General features: G+C 38.8%; 1 protein-coding gene across 2 annotated transcripts in view; it reads right to left on the bottom strand.

Moving 5' to 3' along the window:
- KLHL2 (kelch like family member 2) overlaps positions 1-17218 on the bottom strand; it is a 59244-nt gene extending 42026 nt beyond the window's left edge. The window contains exons 1-4 of one of the 2 annotated variants that reach the window (XM_074147138.1): positions 17112-17218; positions 14024-14149; positions 9483-9589; positions 4822-4943 (exon numbers count right to left, since the gene is read on the bottom strand). In XM_074147138.1, coding sequence (XP_074003239.1) covers positions 4822-4943; positions 9483-9589; positions 14024-14149; positions 17112-17134 — 378 coding nt within the window. In that variant the 5' untranslated portion in view covers positions 17135-17218. Of the gene's footprint in view, positions 1-4821; positions 4944-9482; positions 9590-11484; positions 11603-14023; positions 14150-17111 lie in introns of those variants that run through there. The other variant, XM_074147139.1, reaches the window with a different exon arrangement.
- Between the last annotated feature and the right edge of the window lie 9348 nt (positions 17219-26566).

Genomic DNA, 26566 nt, shown 5'->3' with positions numbered 1-26566 from the left:
ATACGAAGTCATTTTACATTTTCTTCAAGCTAAAAGCACACACAAAACCAAACAGCTGTTGTTGTTCAGCTGATGTGTAGTCATAAGTTGTTAACTGGTAATTCCATCATGATCCTGAATTTCCTTTTTAATTAAACTCCTGTAAACTGGTGTACCTGTCCGTTAGTGGAAAGGGTACTGAAGGAGGGAATCTGAAACCATGAGACACAGGGATCAGGAAAAAAAAATCTACTTCGTTATCAAATCTGATATTCTGGCAACACAACAGTTTCAGAAAAAAATGTGAGCCCCTAAACAGAGGTCATTTCACATGTCCCACCCACAAAAAACTGCACATGATACATCATAAGCAGGAAGCACTACCTCCAAAGAAAAGTCTATGATGTTCAGTCTAAAGAAAAAAAATTCAATTATATGAATGAGAAGAGTCTTTCCATAAATAAGACTGTTACAGCAAAACTAGCAACAAGTTGCTTTACAAGACAGCAGAAGGAAGCACCAGAAATTGGTCTAATACAGGCCAAAGAAGATTTAAGTCAGGTAGTATCTTTTTAACTATAAAAGCTATTAAAGCAGCTGGAAAAAAAAACTACCTAAGGATTGTTATGAAGTTTCCAGTGTTAGATTAAATATGCTCTGCCAAGACTAGATACATTCAGTCACTGTTTCACTTTACAGAGTCAATAGCAGTTATCTTTTCCGGTATTCCTTGTAACCTCCCATTCTTTGTTCCTTTGTGCTCCTCTAACATACCCTCAGTCCTGCCTATCCAGCTTTCTGTGGGTCATGCCACAAACAAAATTCAGAAGCTGACCATCTTGAAAAGCACACATCTGTTTGCTTAAGCCGTGGGACATCTTTGGGTTTTGGTGTAGGGTATCTGTTCATTTTCAAGCTAGAGGACTTTTCAGGATTCAACAAGTTGATCAACCAGTATATCCTACAGGTGATGAGGTGTAGCACAAATAGTAAAAGCCCATGTTACCAAATATTGTACTGTAGAATGACCGCCTTAGTAAAAAGCGTGGACAACAGGAAGATCTTGTTTCTTGAGGATTTCTTAGGGAAACCAGGTGCTTTATCGGACCTTGTTTTTTACAGCACCTCAAATCAAACATGCTGTCAACTCTTATGCACATGCCCCATGACACCATACAAATAGAAGCAGGTCTGTTATACTTTAGATGGCAATCTGTGTGAACAGTAAGAGTTACAAAGGAAAGATGCATACATATTGTGTGTTCATGTGTTTATAATATGCTTATTACTATGCAAACCCTGTTCTTGAATAATTTCAGAAAACGAACACAAAAAATGATACATTTTATAAAAATTATCCTGTTCAGGATTTTGGACTTTGTGTTTGTTGTACCTAGCAAAAGTTCTTTAAAAGGAAAAATATGCCAGGATAGAGCTTTGTAAAAATATCATTATTTGTGATTTTCTCTTCTGCTATCTCTCATGTACACTTCTTGTTCAAAAGCAAGATAGCATGTCTATCAGTAGGTCCAAAGTGAAGGTACACGTGATAATTTCCCCAGGCAGCAGGGATATGTCCGCTCCCAACACAGGTGTATGTTCCTACACTTCAATACACTAACTCACAATATTGTGTGAACACGACAGCTGGCAGGGCCGTGTTATAAACCAGATCCTTGAAGTGATTCAAGTTAAGAATAACTCAAAAAAAAAAAAAAAAAAAAAAAACAGGGTAAGGAAAAAGGGGAGAGGGAAAAAAAAAAGTGATGTGGTTTTGTTTTTTTGGTTTTTTTGGTTTTTTTTTTTATATAGAAAGTCCAGTGATCTAGTTTATAATACAGATCAGCAAGCAGCTGTACCAGCACAAATACAGAAACAGAGAACTGTAGTGCAGAATCGGAAAGGAACACAACCAATTTTATCCCATGTTTACCCCAATCACATCCCACTCACCGTGTATCGAGCTGACCTCTAAAGCCCATAACAAATATACAGCTGGCAAATAACTGCAGAAATTTCTTCTCCAATATATTTGTGCTCAGAGGAGGCCCTAGGTATAAGGCTGACTAAATACATGCTGAAACGCATCAGCGTAGTGTGGGAGAGTTACTCACGCATGAGCTTCTTATAGTAACTAACTCTCCCACATTGTGCACTGCGTGTAGCTAATACCTATATGGAAATTGAAAAAAAACTGATGTGCAAGAAAGAAGTTGATTTGCCTTCTGAAAACATGAAAAATATGATATTGCATTAAGTCTGACGTTTAATTTCATTTCTGAGAAAAAAAAGGAAGGAAGAGTTTAGAACGTAGGAAAATGTGACATAATACGTAAATATGAGAGAAACACTGGTATAACTTTATGCTAAGTGACTGCCATTGGAGATGAATGATAAAATAACTCCTTCTAAATGAAGGACAAATACTCAAAGAAAATCAAGAATGTACATTCATCGTGTTCATATACCAGTTATCTTACTGTTGGGGGCTGGGGAGAACCTATTGAACCAAGAACTGAAGAAAAGAGCAAACATTCTTTTGTATTTAACTAATGTACTGATAACAACCAGTGAAGGCCTCCTGTGTTGATAGCTTATGCACTAAATGAATGTGTTTTTCTCCTCAATCACTGATTACACCTGATTTTTCTACACCTCCCCCCTCCTTGCCCAAAAACATACAAGTGAGAACATGACAGTGGGGAGCAGAAAGGAACGGCTCTTACTCACAAGTTATGAAGGCACAGTAAGGAAGCAATCTCCTCTCCACAACTCAATCAAGAAAGATACTGATGAAAGAAGCTGCCTGCCTCTTGAGAAAGACCAGTGAGCTTGGCTATACCATTAAGTATTCATTTATAATTACTTTTCATAAATATACAATGTAGCTATTTTAATACCAAAGAGTACTTAGCAATTCTGTATTACTTAAACATGAAGCGCTCATGCCCTCTTCAAACCAATATTGTATCACGAATTAGAAATTAATTCAATAGCAATTCTTGCTATGTATAACCTGAAGAGACAGAATAATGTACTTGAAATCCCATGAAGGGTATCAGATGAAGAATCATAACCAGATACCTAGAAGATGAAGCTCCAGTTTAGCACATTAGCCCAAAGATAAAAAAGTTAGACACAATATTACACGGCATCTTAGGTTTTCAGTGTTCTGTATTCCTACAAGATAAATCCTTAACCATTACCAAAATCTCACAATACCTTCTAGCAATAATTATGCCTGTTATACAGATAAGAAGTTGAGCACTAGAATTAATCTCAAGAGCATGCAACAAGTTTATAGAGATAATACAGTTTTAACTAAGGCCTTACAGTCTGTGCTAGATTTCTAAGTTTCCAGAAATTCACAGAATTTTCCCACCTTGGCTTTCAAACTGAAGGAAATGCACTTGCATCAGCACATTCATTTTTATGCATAGTTTGGTTCTGCCGTAACACAAATAAACAGTACATAACTAGTACTAACACTGCAAAAAGGATGAAAGTGACAAAAGTAAGAATAGCTTTACATTCATTACCAGTCATATTACAAGTGTATTCAGAATCAACATTAAAGTGCAATTATATTGCTATAAAACCAAATCCATTTAAAAGCTTGACTATCTCCTCAGTACTTAAGCAACCACAAACTTGTAATATCATTCACCAGCCCACATTATTTATATTACCATCCCCAACTTCATCAGATATATCTTCAGACAGAAGTACGTGACAAGAAATTAATCTTGCAGAATTAAACTACTTATAGTATCACCTAAGGAAGGTTTAGTAATAGGAAATTTTGTTTCAAGTTGGTAATATTTTTCATTTCTAGGCCTTCAATCAAGCACAGCTAAAACTAGCAGTGACCCAAACAGATTCAGCAGCCAATAAAAAGCTATTAATTTCAGCCTAATGCCCAATAAAAGCAATCAATTTCAGAATACACAACTGCAACAGAAGTTTTCAATGCCAAATATAGCAACATGGTTTTGTCCCCTGTAAAAGCAGGAAAATAACCACCAGTAAACTGGCATTGGGCAAGAGCAGAAACAAGGGCATAGGAGCAAGAAGAAAAACAAAAGAATTAAATGTATCACCTGTTACACAACTAGTTTTAAACTTACCAAAAATCTATGCTGAATCTCAAAAGATAGTGGAAGGAAAACATACCCTGACCATCTTCAGGAATTGTGGTTAGAAAACATTAAGGAAGCTCTGTTCTCTAAACTTTTGTTTGTTTTATTCTATTTGAAGTTTCAGCTTAAGGTACAACTGATCAGAAATACCGATTAGCTCTGTTTGTGTGGGATGGGCAAACCTTCATGCTAGATACTGGTTGATTAAAAAAGAAAAAAAGCCAACAGTACCTAAACATTTCTGCACAAGTGGCCACTGGCAAGGTACAGAGACCAAGCAGGAGAGAGTAATTTATTCTGCAGGCTAGCAGGGAAAAAAAAAAAATACATATAAGAAAATAAACAGAAACAGCTTAATTGGAGAACATGGTTTTACATACAGGAGCAAATCTACTTTGTTTATGTAAATTGTACTAAAGCATCAGAGAGGGGCTGGTACAGAGATGGCTGACAGCATTAATTTTAGGCAGAGTAGACCATCTATTTTATTGTATTATACAAGGTTTGGTTGCAAAACTGACTCTTCATTTACTTGAATAGTCTTTGAATTTGACTCAGAATTTAAACAGCGTGGCCACTTGCTTTGTAAGCACAATGTCTGAAAAAATTCCAGTTTGCAGATGAGATTTCCCGTGTCAGAGTTGAACCTCACTGAAAAAATAAATTACATCTCTCTTGTTGCAGAAAACATTCCCACTCTTACCTGCACGTTTTCTTCTGTAACTTGAATTTCAGCAGTGTAAATATAATCAATAAGCATCCTTAGAGTCCAGCCATCAACTTCCTTTATTCGAACTCTCTTTGCTCGGCTTTCACTCATCTCACCTACAAATACAGTTTATTAGACAAGTAAATTAGGTAGAAATACAGCACATATGTAGAAGTTTAATAGTAACTGCTCCTGCCAGTAGTAGAACTTTTTGTGTATGATCAGTTGTGACAGTAAAGCAATTTTAATAATAATAATTCAATTTCTTTCCTTTCTCCCTCCAATGAGAAAAGAAGACTTTGTTGTTACCATCATGCGAATGCTACCTGGGTTAACACTTTTACTGCAGGTGACATCTTTTCTTCAGCATTCAATATCAGGAAAATGTTGTTATCAGATCAAAGTAAGACTTTTCAAATGCATATAAAAACATTTTGTTGGCAAAGCATGCTATTAAAATACTCTAGCTTTAGTAACTTAATTGAAGGAGCATACCAAATGCAGTCTGAACTCATTTTATTTAAAATAGGAAAATTATACCCCCATAGAAGAATTAACATACATATTTCTTTGCCTACTTACTACTCCCTTAACAATTTCACTCCTGTTACAGATCTGATTTAACAGTTAAAACTCAAGCTAAGATAAAATGGATCTCATTTTGTGGAGGCTGACATACTGGCCATATGCCACAAACAATCTTCATAGAAAGGCCTGAAAAATAGCTTCTTCCTTCTAAAATATGATGTTTCTCAAAATACAACATTTTCTTTATATCTGAAATAACTGCCCAAAGACACATTTCAAAGTAATGATTATAACCTTCCTCATGACTACCAACTGCACATCTGTTCATCTCAGACCTTTAACCCTTTTCGCATTGACTTGCACTGGGAAGAGAAACATGAACTACACCAGTTACGTTGGTAGGTATATAAACTTTGACTTTGGAAGAGTATATATCCCAGTCTCTGGATACATCCATTTCTTATTCTTCTGTATTGGATGTATTCTTATTTCTTTCCCCTAGGCATCTAGAGATAACAGTATTGATGAGGTAACAAATTTAATGTATACAACAACAGAAGCAGACAGGACGGGGAAACAAATCAGAAAAGACTTATCTTTTGTTGCTATTTCCTTATGAAGTACATACACATGTTCAATGTGTGTTACCCTGTGGTCTCCCACGATTGGTGCCAAACAATGCATTTTACTCAGTGCATTTGGCAAAGGGATCATCACAGAGAAATCTATTGTTATTCATGCCTTTTTTTTTTTTTTTTGAGCTAAAGGGTAAGAAACGGCATTTTAAATCAACCCTTTAAGTGGTAGGAAGTGCAGAGGACTATCTACAGCAATGCACTACTACTTAATGGCACCACGGGTTGCTAGCATTCCAGAAAGCAATGATGATGAACTACATCAAACCCAGCAAAATCTAGCCCCTGTAAAACCTTCTTTTTTCACTTGTTCTTCTGAAACATACCTTTACACCTCTGAAGGAAGATTGCAGCGTGTTCTCTGCAGGGCCCTGTACTCCAAGTTTCTACTTCTAGTTTGACACAGATTAAACCTATTGATCTTCAGAGCATGCATGCTGCAAGTTATTTATTATGCAAGCTGCTGTGGAGGTGGTCCTTTGGGAAAATTGTGCGTGGGGGAGAGTAGTTTGATATTCTGCAAGCACATTAGGTATGTTTTCAGATTTTGTGCCAAGGCTTCTATAGCCACGGACAAGCAACTTCAGTTTAACAACAGAGCCCAGAATACACCAAAAAAAAAACAACTCCAAAACAAAGACCTTTCATGCTAAACAGACGTACAGTCTTACTACAATTCTAGATCAGTCCTCTTGTGATCCAGATTTGTTTGACAGATCATATGCAGGAAAAACATAGATTCGCTGGCTAGGCAGTCTCAGTCTAGAGTTCAACCTGCTGAAGAACTCTGCTCATGACTGGAAAGTTGCACCACCATATCTCCACAGAGTTGTTAGTGGCAGGAATGCGTATTGTGAACAGAAAGGTAAGCACTGAGCTGTTCTAACCTCCCAAGCAGGAGCAGCAGAGCAGTAGTTGAGCTAAAAGTTACTAAAAGGCTACCTACAAGGCTTATATGGTTCCTCACAAAGTAATATAAGGAAGGCTTTTCTTTTTCTTTTCTGCCTTTTTTTTTTTAAACATAATTTTACAAATGGAGAATGAAAGCGAAGAAAGCAGGTAATTCCCTGAGGATAACTGCCTTGGCAGAAGAGAAAATTAAACCTTGTTCCAAGTCAGGCCCTACGGCCACTGAAGTGTCCCTTCACTGATGTTTTATAATAATTTACACCAATTTAATTCAGATCACAATAGGTATTTCTGCAGAATTTCAGTGTATATAGAAGAAACAATTATTCCTGGTAACATAGTTCCAGATGTTTAATATTTCCTTTCTCCTCTATAATTGTTACTAACTTTAAAAGACAGTAACTTTTTCTCAGCATTTAATAGGGCTACTTCTACCATTGCAACACGTGGAAACAGGAAAAAAAAAAAAAAAAAACACCCACCACCCACAACAACCAACCAACCCGCCCAAACAAAAAATCCCAAAAGAAACCAGGCAGAGGGTTTGATGTCAGTTAATGCCATACCCCATCCTGCATAGCAGTCAGTACCTAATGACTCAGAGAAAGATGGAAGTAACCTGCAAACATGCATCCAAATATAATTGGATCTTCTAATTTCTAGTCAAGAAGTAACCCTGAAGCATACCGTGTTTTCAGTCACTGTTTTATTCTGAATGGAGAAAGATACTTTTCCTTTAGTTTGTAGCTGGTTAAGGGATCAAGCTTCCTTATTTGAACTTAGAGATTACTGGATGAGAATACAAATCCACCTGAGATGGGTGAATTTCAGGGTTCATGGAGATAGAAATTATGATGAACTTCAGTCATTCAACACAAAAAAAATCCTGAAGTACACCAACACCACAGCTGGGCCCTGCTAAAAGCAACCTATGGCAGATAGTAGTATAAAATCTGTTGATAAATCTTCAAGCCACAGCTGAATTCTGATTAAACGCCTACCAATTTGGTTCACAAACTACACAAATATTGCCACAGATGTATGGGTTAAACGCTTCCCACCTCCCACACCACTGGGGGTCAAAGATTACACTTAGCAACATAAAACAAGCAAAAAATTTTAAAAGGGACTGAAGCAAGGAAAGGCTGAAGATGTCAGTGATTCCATCTGGTGAGCGACCGCAGGCATGGCTGCACTGGCACTCCTAACAGGCAATAAACATCAGGGCAAGCAGAAACATCTTGTCTGCCACAGAAAGCACAATGTAAAACTTATACTCCCAGTAAAGAATATTTTCAATGTGACAGTCAATGACAGTTAATCTTTAATACAGAACTAATGTCAGAGGCTTATGTTTCTCTGTTACTAAGGTGATGAAAAGGAACTGCAGAAGCAGCTGTTTTCATTTTAACTTTAAAGAAAGCAGTAAAAATTAAGAAAGAATGTATCAGTCACATGGAATGTTTGTCTCAACCACAAATGCAAACTTGAAGAATTACTAGAGGACTAGATATTTCATTTTACACATAAAACTTTAAAGCATTGTTGCTGCTAGCAGTGACTCCACTTCTAGTTTTGGTTGTGTCAAAATATTTACATATAAAATCAAGAATAATCAGCTGCTTCCCCAGGACACAACAGTATTTCAAATTTCATCAATCTTCCACATCTGCATACAATTAAAGTTATTAAAGCTCCAATTTACTTGTATACTGGCAGGCCAAGAGTCACATTTCTGCCTCCACCTGAGCTGGTGGTCAGAAGCAATACGTTGCAGAAAATTCTTTTAATTTCAGACAGTCAGCATTAACTACCAAACTGGCACAAGATTTGAGAACTTCAGAAATTAATTTTAACATGCATTTAGTAGCATTCTTACTTTGACATCAAATTCCACATGATTTCAACATTTATAACCATTATGGAATTAAACCTACAGCACAGGAATTCAGCTGGAGGCTCCTATGAACCTGAACCTATCTTAGCCTTCTTGCAAGCCCTCAGCATTCCTATTGTAGCAGCAAAGCAGTTACTTGGCCAGCATTGAGCGAGCAGCGGCAGAATCAAGCCTGCACAGAAAAGTTGTGGCAATGATGCAGAGTACATCTGTCATGGAGAATTACCCTAAAAATACCAAAACATGCACTCCAGCTATAGGCTGCCAAAGCCACAGAAAGCTTTCATATCTACTAACAGCCTAGAGCACTCGGGGTCTGAAGAACATAGCAGCGGTAGTTCTTAAAGGACAGAATTTACTCCAAAATTCACATGAAAGTTATTTTAACCTTCCTTTGGACAAGTGAGATTACTAGAGCCTTAAAGGGTATAACAACTCGACAATTCCTAGCTTAGTTAACATAATTTTTTTTTTTTTTTATTTAGAGCAGTCATTGTGCTAACAAAGAATAAGTGGCCAGTATGTTCTTAGACTGCAAAAAAAAAAAAAATTCATTAAGAAACCCAAATGTTGCCATTGGCTTATCAAAAAATTAAATGAGATCCTAAAAAGCAAGAATCATTTAATTTTGTGCTTTATACAGTTGGATTGGATTAGAACAGAGTAAGTATTGAAACATTTGGTACCTGTAAACATGGCATGGAAGTAGGGGCTGCAGGCGGCCAGCACAACTCTATGCGCTGCAATTTCCATGTCTTCAGCTACTATCGTCACATCACACAGCAAGTTTTGACTATTTAGAAATAGCAGAGAAGGCAATTTCACATAAGTGAACCACAACAGAAAAGCATATAACATCACACACAATCTATTTTTCCATGCCCTCAAAAGAGGCAGGCAATATTGTTGAAGTATTGTTTTTAAACGCATTACACAACCACATGGCTATTACTCAGTCGGATTACAGATGGTGCTTGGGTACATAGAACTTTCTAAAAATCAAATAACTGAATTGTGATTTCTTGCACAGAAGTTTTCTGCACTGAATAGCCAAAATTTTTATCAGCACAATTTATAAGCCTTCTCACTCAAAGTCTGGGCCTCTTTGAATAACTATGACAGAAAGTATAATTTTATATACACAAACACTAAAAACTGAGGTAAGAAATAAGACTTTACAGATAACAAAGAATCCAAACTTCAGTTGTGATGTCTGTGTCACATTACACTGGAAGCCCATGCCAACTTAATTGTTCAAAATCACTAGTCAATCATCTCCATATTTACTGTTTTGCAAGCATTTTTCACACACACAGCCCATGCACATAACAGCAATTATTTTTTCCACTCTGACCAGTTTAGAATTCATTATGGTTAACTTCATATCTTGCCTGACTTTTTATCTTCATTACATCCACTTGCATTCTTGTCCTTTGCAACTGTAATACATACTTCCTTCCTCTTCTGTTGCAATAGAGAAATATCTCTATATTTATAATCACTCCTAATACAGGTGTTTCCAATGCAGTTTACAGGTATTGGATATTCCTCTTCCAGTGAAACCCACCACACCGTGTACTCTTTATAATCAAATTTTCTAGATGGAAAGCAGGGGGAGGGGAACAAACAAAAAAACCCACCACAACACCAAAAGACTGCAATTTCCCAGCATCCAAATAGCCATAGTCACAACTGTCTTATTTCTTTCTCACGCTAGCACTGTCCCTGTAGAAGTAGCACACAATACACAAAACTAAGGGCCCCGGCAACAAAGGGAAAAGGGGAAAATACAATTTTACAGAACATATTCCTTAGGGACGGAGCTAGCGCTGTACATCAATCTAGTGATCTCTATTTTCAGTACTTCTGAGAAGGTAATTTTTTAACTTTCCTGAATATATATTGCAGTTAGAGTGCAGACTTTCTGATAGTTTGCAACTACCACGCAGAGCTGTAGCAGAGACTGGGATGAGCATTTTGCTCCGACAGAGCTAGAGCTTTCAGTCAAACTGCTCAGATATTCACCCCAGTCCAAAGGAAACTCCATGATTTGTCAGCCTCTGCAATCATTCAATTCCTTTGAGCACTCAAGTAAGAGTGCCTTGTGGAGGCCACACACCAAAAATTGTGGCCACAACTCACCTTTGGGACCATACTGCAACTCTGATTTTTGAATATTTTCCCCCCTTTCAGCTCTTAATACCTACAGCAACTATCTAAATCTCGTAAGTTTAACCTGCAATATGCTTATTGTAAAAAAAAGATGTATAATAAAAGATGTAATGACCATATCCAGATGAAACACACAATTCAGAGGAGCTTGAAAACAACAATTACATTTATTATACAAAAATTGAAACAGAAAGATGCACATAAGAGGTCATCAGATACCCAGCTTTTTCAGACACCTGCACTTACCCTGACAATGGGAACAAAAGGGTTTATACTTAGCTGCACAGAAATACCAAAGATAACAATGAATCCAGAAGCAACAGAATTACATCAATGCAAAATTCCAGCTGATTAATTACATTGCACATATATAGACACAGTAACTTAGAAGCAGTCCAGATACATCTCTAGTCTGGAACTGCATTAGGTGAATGAGTACGTTCTGCGTTACTATGAAGCTGACAAGGTAAATAAACTACTAAATAAAGAAACAAGCTTATAAACTTAATCATGTACTCTGTTGCAAGCATCTTGTGGCTTCCACAGTAACTCAGCACTTTCATTTCATAAGGACACACCAATTTATTTCAGAAAAGCTCACGTTCTGAAGCGATATTGTACCAATTTGCTTGTATAGAGCAACTGAATGAACAGAGCCATGGAGGGTACACCATCTTGGTAAAGGAAATTATAAAATGGGGAAGGGGGGTGAGGGGAAGAGGAGGAGCAGCAGCAGCTAAAATATAGATTTAAGAACAATAGCTGTTTACCAGCTTGCAGGTTTTTCTTCATTGGCTTAAAGAGAGAAAAGTCATTACCCACATCTTCAAAAGATTTTTGGTAAAGTATTATTTGTAAGAATGAGGATTTTAACAAATATAGGTAAGGTCAAATTCCACTGTGATAAAACCAAATTATAATGAAGAGGAAAGATAGGCATTAGAGGGTAATTTCTTCATATGTCAAGAACTAATTAGCTATCCTAATGATCTCTCTGACTCAGTGTTGAGGTGATGGTGAGTAATGAAATGACAAAAACTACCAAGGACAAAATTACTCAAATTTGACAAAAATTTGAAAGCGCAGAAAAAACACTCTTATGAGCTAACAGAACCAGGTAACTTGACAGCAGCCAAAAACATAATATAAGCTCACACACTTAAGGATTGCAAAGCCAATGTATTTTAGATGCTTAAGCAGAGGATTTCTTCACTAGTTATCCACTTTCTGGAGCATATACCTCTGGCAGTAATGAAAAGAACTGAGATAGAAACCACTTTAAAAATGCAGTCAATTAAATCAAAAACATAATTTACTTGATTAATATTAGGTATTCATTTAATGAAGTCTGAAACATTTCTAAAATATTTCAGCTTATTATTTCAAACAAGTAAATGCATATATTAATGTTTATAGTCTTATCTAATTAGCACTTACCATTTTAAAAGCTGTACTCAGCTTAAACAGTAAACATTGCTGCATCAACTAGCTTATTAAATAAGAACTACAGTTAAGGTTTGCATGGTATTCCTCCTGTTCCAACTTTAACTGTTTATACATGTAAGAAACAAAATTGCTCAAATTGCTTCTACAGCAATTCAAATTTAAGTAACCATGGAAACTAAAGTATATTCTGAAAATAATCCATGGCCTTCAACAATGCACTCTGCTGGAAGAACACGTATCTTTTACTCGCAACTCAACAAAACGCAGGTAAGGATTCTGACTTCGGAAACCGTTCTAAGACTCATTCTGAGAAACTGTTTCTTCATCTAAACTCTTGGTCTTGGTCCCTACGAAGTCATGGCTACTGGTTCTAACCTGGCTCTATGGTCCTTGAGACACTGAATCTGGTTACTGGGATCCTTCAAAAAGCCAAGGGTGTAAGTAAGGTGAAGCAACAAGTATCAGTCCTTCCAACATAAGGTAACAAGACTGTTAACATACTAGAAAAATAGTCCCTGCTCTTATACCATTATCCTCAGACTATGGGAGTCTTTTAAGTCATTTATAGTCAGCGTATGATTTTCTCCGATCTTCCAGTGCAGTACAAACTGTGACAGCCAGATAAATACATTGATCTGATCACAGTACCTACCATAGTATTAAAGATTTACCCATATGAAACAGCGAAGATCAAAGGCAGAGGCATACTTTAATAGGGTATCAGTTGCTGTCTTTTTTTCAGGTGAAGCTTCTCCAGTTTTTAATCTTATATGGGAAATAACAAAGGACTACAGGATTTTCACACCCTCTGGTACTGTCTATGCTAAAGAAGTGTTTTATTTATTTAATTTCTCTATTGTTGCTGTTAGTTATAAAGCTGAATTACTGTCAGCAATAGTTGTGAGTCCTAATTACCAGAGCTCAGTTGTGAGCTCTAATTACCAGCTGTCACAATTTTCAACACCATCTCACCTACTCATATGTAGAAAATAAATCAATACAGGTGCTAAGAACAGCATCAGCACCAGGCTCCTAGTTTTGCTCAAACCAATGGTAGCATCACTCAAGGTCTTACAAAACTTTACCGAGAAAAGTTAGTTTCAACATTTGATTTGGAAGTTCATCAATTTCTCCCAGGGGGCAAGCAAAAGATAACTAAGAAAAGAAAGTGTACTCTCAGTTGGTTTACATTCGTTAGACTGTGACCCGTGTCTCCAGACTAGAAAATTTTAACATTTTTCCAGTTCACAACCCACCACAAAAATCAACAACAGGTATACAAAGAGCCTTAAGCTCAGCTAAGGAGTCACTCTTCATCTATCCAGGATCAACTGCATACAAGACAGGATCAGTAGCTGTAACTCCTTAGTACAACCTCCAAGTATTTTTCAAGTCTCACAAACCTAGTTTTGATTAACCTATGAGGGGCAAAAACATACTGCACACATTACAGCTATCATCACATGACTGTCATTGTACATTTAATCCTCTCATCAGCTACATTTCTGGAATTGCATGTTCTTAATAATTAAACTATTAACTTAATAAATGCAAATGAAAGTAGAAATATATTATGGACTCCAGGCAGATGTATTCAGTGAACTAATACCTTCTTAATTCATTCATAACTTTAAAAGCTTTCTTCATGTGCCATGGATTTACTGTAACAGGACAGTGAATTTCAGTGTTATCATCTTTCAGATCCAAGGGCTTCTGATGGCAAAGTTTGGTACATCTGGAAAGAAAGAGGAAAAAAAAGAAAAGAGTTAATACTTTTGTTTAATGTCCACTTCTGTCACTCCTATTTTTGCCACCTTCATCCTGGGGAGGAGGAAAAGATTTGCACTTCAACTTATTCTTTACACCAAGCAATTTTAGTTTCCCTGTTACAACACCGTGGAGGAGTAGGTAGAATTCCTCAGGAAGTGATAAGTTGGTGACCAATACTAGCACGGTTAACAGAGGCACTCAGTGCTAACCATAATCTCCACTAAGGAAAACATGAAGATGATGCCCTAGAATATTTCCCATAAGCCCTGAAGTGAGGAGAGCAGCAGAGGTTTGGGAACTTTTAGCCTAGTGTCTGTACAGACTGATGGCAGAACGCAGCATCCACCACTGTGGTCTTTCAACACCTTCACTGCCTGTGAGACAAGAGCTGCTCTCTGCCCTTCCACCAGGACCTCCCTTACTGGATAATGCAGCTCCCAGTTCAAGTCTGACGAAGACCACATGGTGACTACCGTAATTTCCAGGTTTCCCCTACCCAGCAGCATGAGACATAAATAAGTATGAGAAAAACTGGGTAGTTTTGCAAATTCACTCAATATTTTGGAAAGCAAAAGTGACCAACCTCTTAATTTTTCTTACTCTAAAAAACACACCCAAAATAAAACAAGAAAAACTAAGTAGTGTGAAAAACCATAAGCTCTATCTACAATTATCTCTTTCTGTAAGAAATCCCCAAGTGCTACAGACACTAACTTCTGTGTTAGTGTTAGAAAAATGATTATGTACACCCCTCAGTCACTAGCACTGTCCAAACAGCACATGGGTTTCTCATGCCAAGCCAATGAGTTTCATGTTTACAATCACAATGTTATTCTTACAAGGCAAATTACATTGTTGTAGTACTTGGAAAATGCTTAGTATCAGTGATGTTTTCACCTACAGTATTGTAATGGTATTCCTGAACCTCTGAGCTCGAAATAAACAAAACCACTGAAGTCACTTGGTAGTGTAACTGACCCTGGTATATCAGAGATGTGATTTCAAATAAAAACCCAACCTTACTTGCTTCAGGTAAGAATAGTCGAACTGAACACATGCATTGACTCCCAGAATTCCAGCCTCTTTTCCACCATACCTAAAACTTTTTACTTGGGCATGTCTAAAGAAGCTTAAATGAAAGACTCAAAGCTAACTAATTTAAGATTCTAACCTAGAATTCTATATTCTGTGCAGTATAACAATATGTAAAGCAAAGTATTTGGCTCTACTTTTCATGACTCCAGAACTAGCAACAAAATTTTGGAACAAAACAACACAAAACCTCAAGCAAGAAAGGAATAAAAAAAGTCTCTGTAAAATACTGGCTTACAAAGTAAGGTCTGTCTACAGAATTCAAACTACTACCAGCTTACTGCACTGTACCATGAAACTGCTATGCATTAAGAGTTTCATGCCCAATTTTGAAAGTTATACAATTCATTGCTAAAAGGGTCCAAATACCAAGCAGCAATTTTGCACTAGTCAGAAAAAGAAAAAAAATCAAGTTACACAGCTCATACACATGCTGTTGTATGGAAGGGAAAAAAAAAATGCCATCCTATCTAGCAAACTTCTTCAGATTGAATATTACTCTTCTAAATTATGTGACATATGTAGCAATCAGCATTCAGAAAAATGATACACAGAAATCAGTGACTTCAGGGAACATTCAAAACACCAAAGATTAACTGTGAAGAAGAGGCCCATCTTATAATTACACCACTGACTTATCAAGTCCAAGATAAGAACACTTCTTTTTACATCCCAAACCAGTACATCAGATACTCATGTGTACATATCTGCATACATATACAGACTATATACACAACATGTACAGATATGCAAGAAAAAAAGTGGTTAGAGTTGCCTCTAAAGAGCTGCCAGGCAAACTGGATAGATGGCGGAGTTCCTATGAAGCGTAAATTCATTTGCTGAAGTTTCATTAGCTGGTCACAAAGGATGATTTTGTTTTAAGGTAATGAAGCCTACAAAACCGTCAGTCATATGCCTTCTATTTTGAGAACCGCTAGTCTGCCTGAAGTTACTTCAGTCTCTCTCACCATTTCACCAGTTGGGTCAAAGCTGTCTGCCACTGGTGCCCTTTGGGTTTTTCTCCAGAGCCTCACCCACAGCGTACCTGAAAACAACCTCCTGAAGGCGTGGGATAAAGCTACGCTGAACTAGAGCATATAAGACTGGATGAGCCCATCTGAAGCGCAGCTGGAAATACGTGGCTTGCCTAGCGCCCTGCCACTAAAAAAGATGCTTAACTAAAAAACCAGAAAACCGAGAGTGTGATGAGCATGACTGCTGAGTCAAACAGGGAGTAATTTGGGACCACATATGGAGGAAGCAGAAGGAGTGAGGGGGAGGAGGGAAAAAAAAATAAAAAACCCCGTCCCCGCAAGCTGGAAGCGCAGGGGAAGGCGGCGGGGCGGAGGGAGGGTGCCGGCAGCCCTGCCCGCCCGCGGGGCGCCCAGCTCCCCGCGGCCCAGCCCGCCCGGTGCCCGCCCGGCCCCGCCGACGTGGGCAGTGCAGCGGCGCCACGGGGCATCTCAAGCCGCCGGGCGGCCGCGCTGGCCCTGGGGAGCCGCGGCCCGCCGGGCACCGACTGCCGCCCCCCTCCGTCTCTCACGGCTCCGCCGCCGGTTCGCCCACACGACTCTCCCCGCCGGCGCTGCCCCGCACAGCCGCGGCCGGGTCCGGGTCCCCCCCGCCGGGGCAGGGGCTGCCCCGCGGGCAGAGCTCCCCACCCCCCCGGTACCGAGGGGCCAGGGCGGACAGCGAAGCGCCGTGGCATCTCCGCGGCTGGGCCCGGCCCCGCGCCCAGGGTGCCCGGCACCGCACAGCGCTCCGCTCCGCGCCGGCGGGCTCCAGCGACCCGTCAGCCTCCCCGCCCGCCCCGCCGCCACCGCCGCCGCACTCACACGGGCGGCAGCAGCATCTCCATCGCGGCTCCGCTGGGGCTTCCTCCGTGCAACGCGGGCGCGGCGCGCTGCCGCCAGCACCATGCCAGCCGCCGCTGCCCCCGCCGCGGGGTGCCGGCTGCGCCCGCCCGGCCGAGCCCCCGCTACCCGCCGGCCCGCCGGGAGCCGCCGGCGCTGCCCACTTCCGGGTTCCCGCCCGCCGGAGGGCGGTGGCGGGGACGGGCCCACAGCGCGCAGGCGCGGCGGCGGCGGGGGGCGCCCGGCCCGGCCCCTCTCAGGCTGGTCGGCGGTTGCCCCTCAGGCGGCGGCTCCGAACCCCAGAGCCGCCCGGCCGGTGCTGCGCTGGGTGCCATCGGGGCTGTGGGGCGGATTGCCGCCGCTCGGTGGTGCTGCCCCGTCCGAGCGGCTGCTCATCCCTGGCCTTTAGGAAGAGAAGTCGGTGGTGTTCCCCTCCGCTGGAAGAGGCCTGTCCTTGGAGGGGGATGAGCCCGGGTGCGGTGCCCTTCTCGGTGCTCGGACACCCGGGTGCGCATCTCCCGCCTCCCCGGCGAGCGGTGGCTGAGGGCCGGAGAGCGGCACCTGGGAGCCGGGGGCACGTCCCGCAGACAGAGCGGCCGGGCCCGGGTGTCCTGGGCACCGGGGGAAGTGGTATGGACCACTGGTGTGCGTGGGGACCCAGACGTGCGCTTATTTTGGGGAAAATATAAGTAAAAAATTGGTCTTCTCTGTGAGCAGACCCACCCCTGTGGAGCGGCATCCACGGCTTGATCCCAGGCCGGCTGAGGTGGCCTGACATCAGGTTGTGCGGGTGGTTGCAGCTCAGAGGAGGGGCCAAAGCAGAGCCCAAAAGCACATCGAGGCAAAGCAGGGGGATGCTGCGTTTGAACAGGCCACAGCACCCGTGCTCTGGTTCACTGCGACCTGCGGGATCTTGTCCACTTTTATTGGAGCCAGTCCAGCAGAACAGCCACTGTGCCGCTCCAAACAGCTGCCCTCCTGCCATACAATCGCAAAAATCACTAATGTTGAGCCTTAAGTACTTGCGTTGTTTTGTTTTAATATTTGCTTAATGGCAAAAAGAAGCACAGAAAGGACAGGGAATTATTTCAAACACTAATTCAAAGAGTAATGAAGAATACGACATTTCGCAACTTCTGCTTGGGGCATCTAAGAAGAATTTACTGCACTTTAACCCCCGTAAGTTACTTCTGAATCTCAGATGACTGCATAGTGGAAGATGTGCTTAGCAAGCTGAGCGCAATTCGGGTATTTAAGAGTGAGAGCATCTGTAAAAATAAAATGCTTCTTCACAGGAGATTTGACATTGACCAAGTTAATCTAAAACTAAAAAATTACTAACTGACCAAAACTATTTTTCCAATAAGTGAGAGGAGTCTGAGGACAGCACATCTTAAGTAGAAGTCAAAACAGAAAATGGCAGGTGCATTTTGGGTCAAGAATATTATACATGGATACATAAAACCTTAATTAGTGCTTCTAATAAGATTACAGGTTATAAAACTAAATGCATTTCAATTATTATTTCATGTTTGCTAATCTCTAATAATATTCCTCATTTGGAAAATGCTGGTTTAGTTTTCTCAGTTTACCAGTCCTCTTCTACTACATTGTGATGTTTGATCTGGGAACACGTCAAAATTTTTTCAATGGCTTTCCACTGGAGGTTTTTCTAAATTAAATAATCACAATTGCCAGTGCCTGTCTGTGCTTCCTAACTGCTGAATTTGTCTCTTCTCGTGAGACAACTTGATTTGCTCCTGGGTTGCATTGGGGAAGACAGGCTACTTTAAAGATTTGAAGGATGCAACAAAACCTGCTTGCAGGGCAGTCTGCTCCAAAGGGGCCAACTAGCCATAACGCGCTCTGAAATGGAGGTGTAAAATTCAGCCAGCTCCGTGTGTCATAGCGTCAGCGAGTTCTGAGTTCATAAGCAGGTCTGGTCTGGGTAGATCGGAGAGTTGCTAACGACTGTCATATCGTACTTTCAGGTTTCTGTACCCCACAGTAAACTCCTGTACATGTTACTTTGTAAGACAGGGATCCTAGCTTTCACTGATCCTTAAGATGTAGGTGACTCTTACTAGTAATAGAATATACTGTGTTTAAGGGCCCACATTAGACTACGAAGTCATGTAAACTTGTCTGGGTGCTGATGAGGGGTTGTGTACACTACTCACATATAGATCCTGCAAGCACATAGGCAGCTGCAGATTCTGCCCCTTGTTAACACAGCAGAACTGTTTAATAACGTTCATTCTTAAATAAACATTAAGCATTTGTAACCTGTGGCGTCTGTCATTTTCTTGCAGCGTTGTTTTGGCTTTTGAGCCAAATGTTTAATGTTAGCTGAAGTAACTTGTGGGATACAGAACATCAAAACCCAACACAAATATGGCAGGGTTCTATTTTTTTTTCTAAAATTATGTCTTTGTACTTCAGTAATCCTGAAAGGAATCATAAACAGATGAAACAAAAATGATTACATCCAAAATACGTTATGTGGTTATAGCAAAATAACTTGCATATCTAACTATAAGAAAACACATCCTTTAAATACAATGTTTGGATTTTTATGGGATTCTGCTAGATCTGATACCTTTTCTTAGAAAAGACCTTTTAGAAAAAAAAGTGATTTATATATGTGTGTGGGTATATATATACATGCAGTTTTGAAAGGAAGGAGGCAGAGTTTCTTAATGATGATGAAACAGCTGCCATTTTTGCTGCAGCAATTCAAATCCCTGCATTTACTGAGAAAAATCCCTAATGTGTTTAGGACTGATCCTGTAACAACTCTCAGTCCTTTCCCACTTGTTTTAGGGAGTTCCAAAGGAATGCTGCTGAGGTGTACTAACAATTGTACAGTTCTTTGGATATATTGACACTAGAAGTACTTCACCGATGTAGAAATACTGGTACTATACATTGGCGATGTACAGCCACTGAAAATGCTCTGCCTTCTAGCAAGGCAGTTCCACAAGTTACAGAGTCTTGCGAATGGAATAAGCAATCCTGGTAAAAGTGAATGTAACTGCGTGTATATGCAGTGTCTTACAAGTATCTTTAAGGGATCGTGCACCATGCTGACGTGGTCGTGTTAGAAGAAATCTGTATTAGGTTTAGCTACAGAGAACACTGAAATACGTTCTTACTAGTATTTTTTTAATTGACAAATGCAGGTTAGAAAGACATCTCCAAGGTCAAGAAATAAATTTGTAAGAACATTTGCTCTTGTTTAAGATATTCAAACTCATAGCTTCTTAAAGGTTTGGGCAGAACGCTTATGAGAGCATGCTGCTAAGGCTGGGATTCTTTTCATGAAAAAGGAAGAAGAAAGGAAGGGGCTAGAATTAAAGACTTAAGTACTTCTCTGTATTGATATTGCTTCAAACAGAAAAACAAGGTCTTTCCTCATTTTGTTAGCAATTATTCATCATATTGTATCTTACTGAATTTAGTTGTGGGTAATTTATGTATAACATTTACGTAAAAATAAGTATGTTTTTATCCAGAATTATTCAGGGCACCCACCCATTTTTTCCCTCTGCATTTCACTGCCAGTAACATTATCATCCAGCAACAGACTTTTAAACACCGAAGGCCCCTGCATCTAAATAGATCCACAAGGACCTATGTGGAATTCATGAGAGAACTTAAGATCAACAAAGACATTAGCTATTACTGCATTCCTTTGTCTAAGCTCTAATATCAGCCTTAATCCGGCATTAAAAGGCCTTACTGTAAGAGTCTAAGAGGCTCTTTTTTCCCTAGAATAATGGAATATTTAAAGATTCATAAAACCATTGAGCTAAGGACATGAATGTAATTGAGAAGAATTACATTGAAAAGTAATGTGAAAAGGAAAAGCAAGAAAGTGCATGCAGCAGACTGAGAAGGGGACCAGATTGCAGAGGAATATGTACTGGAGAGTAGGCAGAGAGAGAAAAAATAAGACATGTAAATTGGGAATGTGAAATAAGGAACAGCAAAGCAGCTGCTATCAAAAATAAATTGTACTGTGACCAAAATCAGTTAAATATAATTAAGCACGGATAAAAATATTTAGTCTCTTCTAGCACTATTCTTCTGTGTAAGCAATTGCTGGAGCACTAAGAATGATACATACTTAATGAAAATAGGTGATCAGTAAGATTTACTCTGTAAAGTTCATGGACCTTATATGATGATGAAAATTAGCCAATAAGAACTGGCTTTTCAGTGCTCAAGACCAGACATAGTGTAATTTCCAAAAAGAGTTGATACGGCACAGAGTCTAGTAAGCAGGCTTTAAATGCTCTGACCTTGCAAAAGACAGACAAATAAAAAGCAAATAGTATGAAGTTTCTGAGTTCTGCTCAAAGGAGAAGTCAGATCCTTGTGGTCAGTGCTGAACAGTGCAGTGTTCTGCAGATTACGCATTCAACTTAGTGCCATGGAAAAAGGAAGTCCAAGTTCAAGCACGCATTACGAATGGAAGCAAGTGTAGGTCGTGGCTTTGATTCATATTAGTACTGCAAATTATTAAGACACAAAGTAGAGATCAGATCTTGATGAGCAGATCTGAGTTCCAGCGCTGAGAAGGTTTGGATTTCACATATGGTGTATTCTTGAGATGACTGTAAAAGAGAGGGACCAACTCCTACTCTCATACTGGCAGACTTGTGTTGCTTCCTGCGCACTGGATAAGGCAATCGGGTCTCTATACTGAGTGGTTTACATTTACCGACCCATCCAAAAACCCATGAAAAATTATTAGATTTCACCTTGTAGTCATGCAACGACTAAGACATGACCCAAATGTAACAGCAGAGACCTGCAGCAGGGATTTCTCGGGGAAAGCTGGACCATCCCAATCAGCTGCTGCTGATGGGGTTCCACCCTTCACACAGAGCGACACCTTACCCAAATAAGTTCTGCAGTTTTGTGTACAGCCTACACCAAAAAAAAAAAAATAAAGGGGAGCAGGATTTACAAGATCCAGTCTTTAGCAAACAATATCTACAAGAGAGCAGAAGAGGGACATTTTACATGTCCCTCTGTAGTGAGAGGACAAGGGGAGTAACAGTTTTAAACTGAAAGAGGGTAGATTTAGATGACATAGTAGGAAGAAATTCTTTTCTGTGAGGGTGCTGAGACACCAGAACAGGTTGCCCAGGGAAGTTGTGGAGGCCCAATCCCTGGAAATGTTCAAGGCCAGGTTGGATGGGGCTTTGAGTAACCTGGTCTAGTGGGGGGTGTCCCTGCCCATGGCAGGGGGTTGGAACTAGACGATCTTTAAGGTCTCTTCCAACTCTAACCATTCTATGATACATTATGTGGATAAGCAGGATTTAGGGCAGCCTCTTGTTCACAGAAGTCATCTCAGTCATTGGTGTTTTTCTCCCGATCATTTAAAAGAGTGTAGATTATTCTTATGTTCAGTCATACTTTTTCAACTTGTAAAAACATTATTTTCTTGGAAAATGAAGCAAAAGTAGTTTTCTTCACAGATAATAACTCTCAAGGTATAGTGTCTCTCAGTGCAAGTCCATCAAAGTCAGTGTATTTCTGCTCCATCGTAATTATTCTCCACTCTAACCGCAATATTATAGGATAGTCCTAACCAATTCAATTAACAATTTTTTTGAGAAGAAAACAGGTACAGCTAATTAATTAATGTTACGTTTTAAAAATTGATATACTGCCATCTAGCGCTCACTGAATGCATAACTGTACAGAGAAATTCTATTAATTTCAATAGTTCTTGGTTATCTATGATTGACCTTTAGCAAAAGAATAAGTAAAGTCACCAATATGCATGTAGTCATGCATATAGAGAGCTTACCTAAGAACAGTAATTTGGAGTAATTTACACTGTGAAAAGTGACACAGTACACTGAAAGAATCAATCTGAATATATATTGTTTCATATTGCATATGAATTAGACTGAAGGATCAGTATTTGCAGAATCTACAGCACTTGAGGGGGCACTCAGCAAAAATGAAAAATAGTGTAGATTGGGAAAGAACAACAAATTCTTCTGTTGTACAAAAAAGCAATGAAATCAAAGACATTAAAATATTAAAAGATTATATTCAGGGAGTCATAACAATCACAGAGGTGTAGTTACTGCATATAATTTTGCACAGAGATTGTTCATAAAAAGTGAAAAGCATATCATGCTGCTATTCAATAAATTTATTAAATCCTTGTTTGGAATTTTTTTATTTTTTTTTTTTTAAGAAAGACTACAAACTCAAACTCAATGTAAAGATTGAGAAAAGAGGTCAGGATCAGTACACTTAACTATGCAGAATGCCTAGTAAATTCTGACTCTTATTCTACTAAATAAAAAAAAAAAGAAGGGGAAATTTAAGTCAAAGATAAAAGTGTGACAAGGTTTCGTCCAATAATTCTGGTACAAGCAGACGCTCATACAATGAATAGTTTATTATGGTGTTACTGGAGTACAATTTGTCTATGCAAAAGAAGAACATTGTGATCCTAATACACCAGGGAAAACAAAGGTATCCTCAGCATCTAAATATTCGAAAGACTACCTTGTCAGAATGCTAATATTTAACCATACAGCCTAAAAAGTTAGTTTATGGAAGCTAGTTCTTGACATATTCATTTTATGATTTGCAGACCAAATACTTAGAAAATGGGAAAAGATCAGAGGGTGGAACACCCAATTTTTCCTTGAAATATCATCCTCTGTATTTACTTTAATTTTATCAGTAGTTTTCTTGAGGCAAATTATCTCAAACATTCCTCTTTTTCAATGAAAATTACCCTCGATGGTATATAATCTGAACGTAAATATTTTCAGAAACAGCTCTGCATTTCCATTTATATAGTTCAAGCAAATGTTTGTCATATTCTGATGGCTTTATAATACAATATAAACAGAAATGTGATTTTGAAAAATCAGAAGAAAGTGATAAAATCCATAGTTTAAAATTACTCTGCAGAGGGAAAACTTTTCACTCTGCGAATTAGGCATTTGCTTAAGCCCTAAACCATTTAAAACTCTAAAACTCATCTTTAGTACAAAGTGAGCAAGACACATTATGCTACTCAAAGTTTGATTTATACTTCTAGTGTATATTTCTAAAAATAAATATGAAACAAGAGTTGTATCCCTTCTTTAACCTCAATTTATTTGCTTTTGAATACAGCTGGAAATTCAGTAGAATTTAAGCTAGAGGACCCATTTGGTTGTTCACAGTTCTTCCATTCACTGTTCTGTTACGTCCTCTGTCTCATCTGCATTAAGCAGTCAAAATTCTCTCTCTACAGCTGTATTAACCTTTATCTACCTATTTTCATCAGCCCTATCTCTGGACTTTATTATGGACACATAGGACATTTTGCTAAATAATTTGTACTAATAGATTAGCTGAATTAACCAATGGCCACACTAAGCCTCCAGCATTCAAATTTGTATATTAATTGGTGAAAGACTAAAAGAGTTTTTATTAATACCAGTGTTACGCTTTTCTCAACAGCTTGCATTTAAAGGCTATAGAATTTTTAATGGGCATTTTATTTATGAAGCCAAAGCTTCATAGCAAGTGGCAGCTTTTGATTACATGATTACTGTGTCTAAACAGCCCCATGCTGTTCACCACAAAAAGCTTACACTTGCACGATGTGAAAATCTGAAACTATACATGGAGAGAAAGGTTCCTTTATTTTAAAGGTATTCAGCAGTGAACTGGTTTTGAATCTCCATAGGACCGTAAAAACTCACAGAAGCTTGAAATAAAACAAGTACCTGTGAAGTGTCAGTAATTTAAGGCTAGAATGTAGATTGCGCTTACTGCAGTATGACTGTCAGGACTATTACAACCAATTCATGCAAATGAAATTGTCTTCACTGTTATTTTTACCTTTTCACTTCCCATTTGTATTTTTAGTCCTGCTGGGATCTGTCACAACTCCATATGCTCAGAGCAGAGACTGTATTCTTTATATAGAGCTGAATACAATTTAAGTACTAATTGGACCTGCAATATGAATAAGAAACAGTAATGATAATTACACCTTATAGTTGAATTTGAAAAAGGTTGTGAGCCCAATCCTGTTTCCATTCATGCCAAATTTCAAATAAAACCAAGAGGAAGAAAAGTAGATATTAGGCCTCTTTGTGAGGATACAATTGTGAAAGTTAGTCCCCAAATATTGTAATTATTACTAATATGGAAAAGGTTATGTGTAAGTGCACTATTTAATCCTGGATATCTAATCTACACTAGCTTTCCTTAAGGACATCCAGCAAATAAGGACATCATAGCATGGCATTATTCAACTATACCACATCTTTTTACCTTACCCTTATCGGATAGCTTCATCATTACTGATGGAGTTGCAGAGGAAGTAATTTAAGAACAGGCCATATCTTAATCTGTTTTAGACTCCCCAGCACTAGATCAGCCCTCAGGAGAAGACCTTCAAGTCACGTGCACTAAAATGACAATATCTGCAAAATTTGCCAGAAGATGGAACAGGAATTGAGCCGAAGAGAATTTTACTTCATTAAAACATTGTTTACTTCATTAAAACCTTACTTACATCATTAAAACATCTTGCTATAAAAATTACCTGTGAATCTAGTAATTAAAATAATATATCAGAACCAAAACACAGATTGGGTGATCTACTAAGAGCAAGAGTAGACTACTACTACTAAGATTATATACATATTTTAGGTAAGCCAGTTGAAACTGGCAGTCACATATTTCTAAAAATTCTAACTGGTGTTGTGTACAGTAAATATTTATGTTCTTAAATTATTTAAACTTATAATTTTTCCCCAATTGTGCTCTTCAGTAACCTGTTGAGAACACTTCATTTTCCATTCAGTAGAAACAATACTTACCAGATATATTAAATCATACATATTCAAAGGACCGCTGGTAAATGTAAATTTCCTGAGACTTTAGAATTCTAAAATTATACTTAAAATAATTTATTTGTTAGATTTTCTCTCAAACACTTGTCTAATGGCATGTATCAGGCACACTGGATATATATATGCAAGCCATTGAACAATGTGTTTTGTAAATATACATTAGACCAAATTTCCAAATCTCTGAACAGAGATTGTTAGAAAATTATCTTTGAACAAGCACAGAGAAATGACAACAGCAGCAACTGTGTTCACGTTTTAAATAGTATGCTGCTTATATAATGTAGATGAAGTATGTGTTTCTCACCTGACTGTATTGGGTATCTGAAGAAACAGGCTAAAACCAAGATCATAGCTAGCATATAGTATTTTATGGAGACTCACAACAGGAGGATGAGTACTTCTGCAATTGAAATTATTACATCCATAAAAATGTAGTTGCTTGAGCTTGGGTATCCAAGTGATGAATCAAAACCCTGATTTTAGGCTTCTTAGTTTCTAACTCTTTGAACAACTGTTCTAAATCACTTCATTTTTAAA

Source organism: Numenius arquata, chromosome 5 (assembly GCF_964106895.1).
Source record: "Numenius arquata chromosome 5, bNumArq3.hap1.1, whole genome shotgun sequence".
NCBI lineage: Eukaryota > Metazoa > Chordata > Aves > Charadriiformes > Scolopacidae > Numenius > Numenius arquata.
Note: the sequence above shows the minus strand (reverse complement) of the source record. Positions and strands in the feature narration are given on the sequence as shown.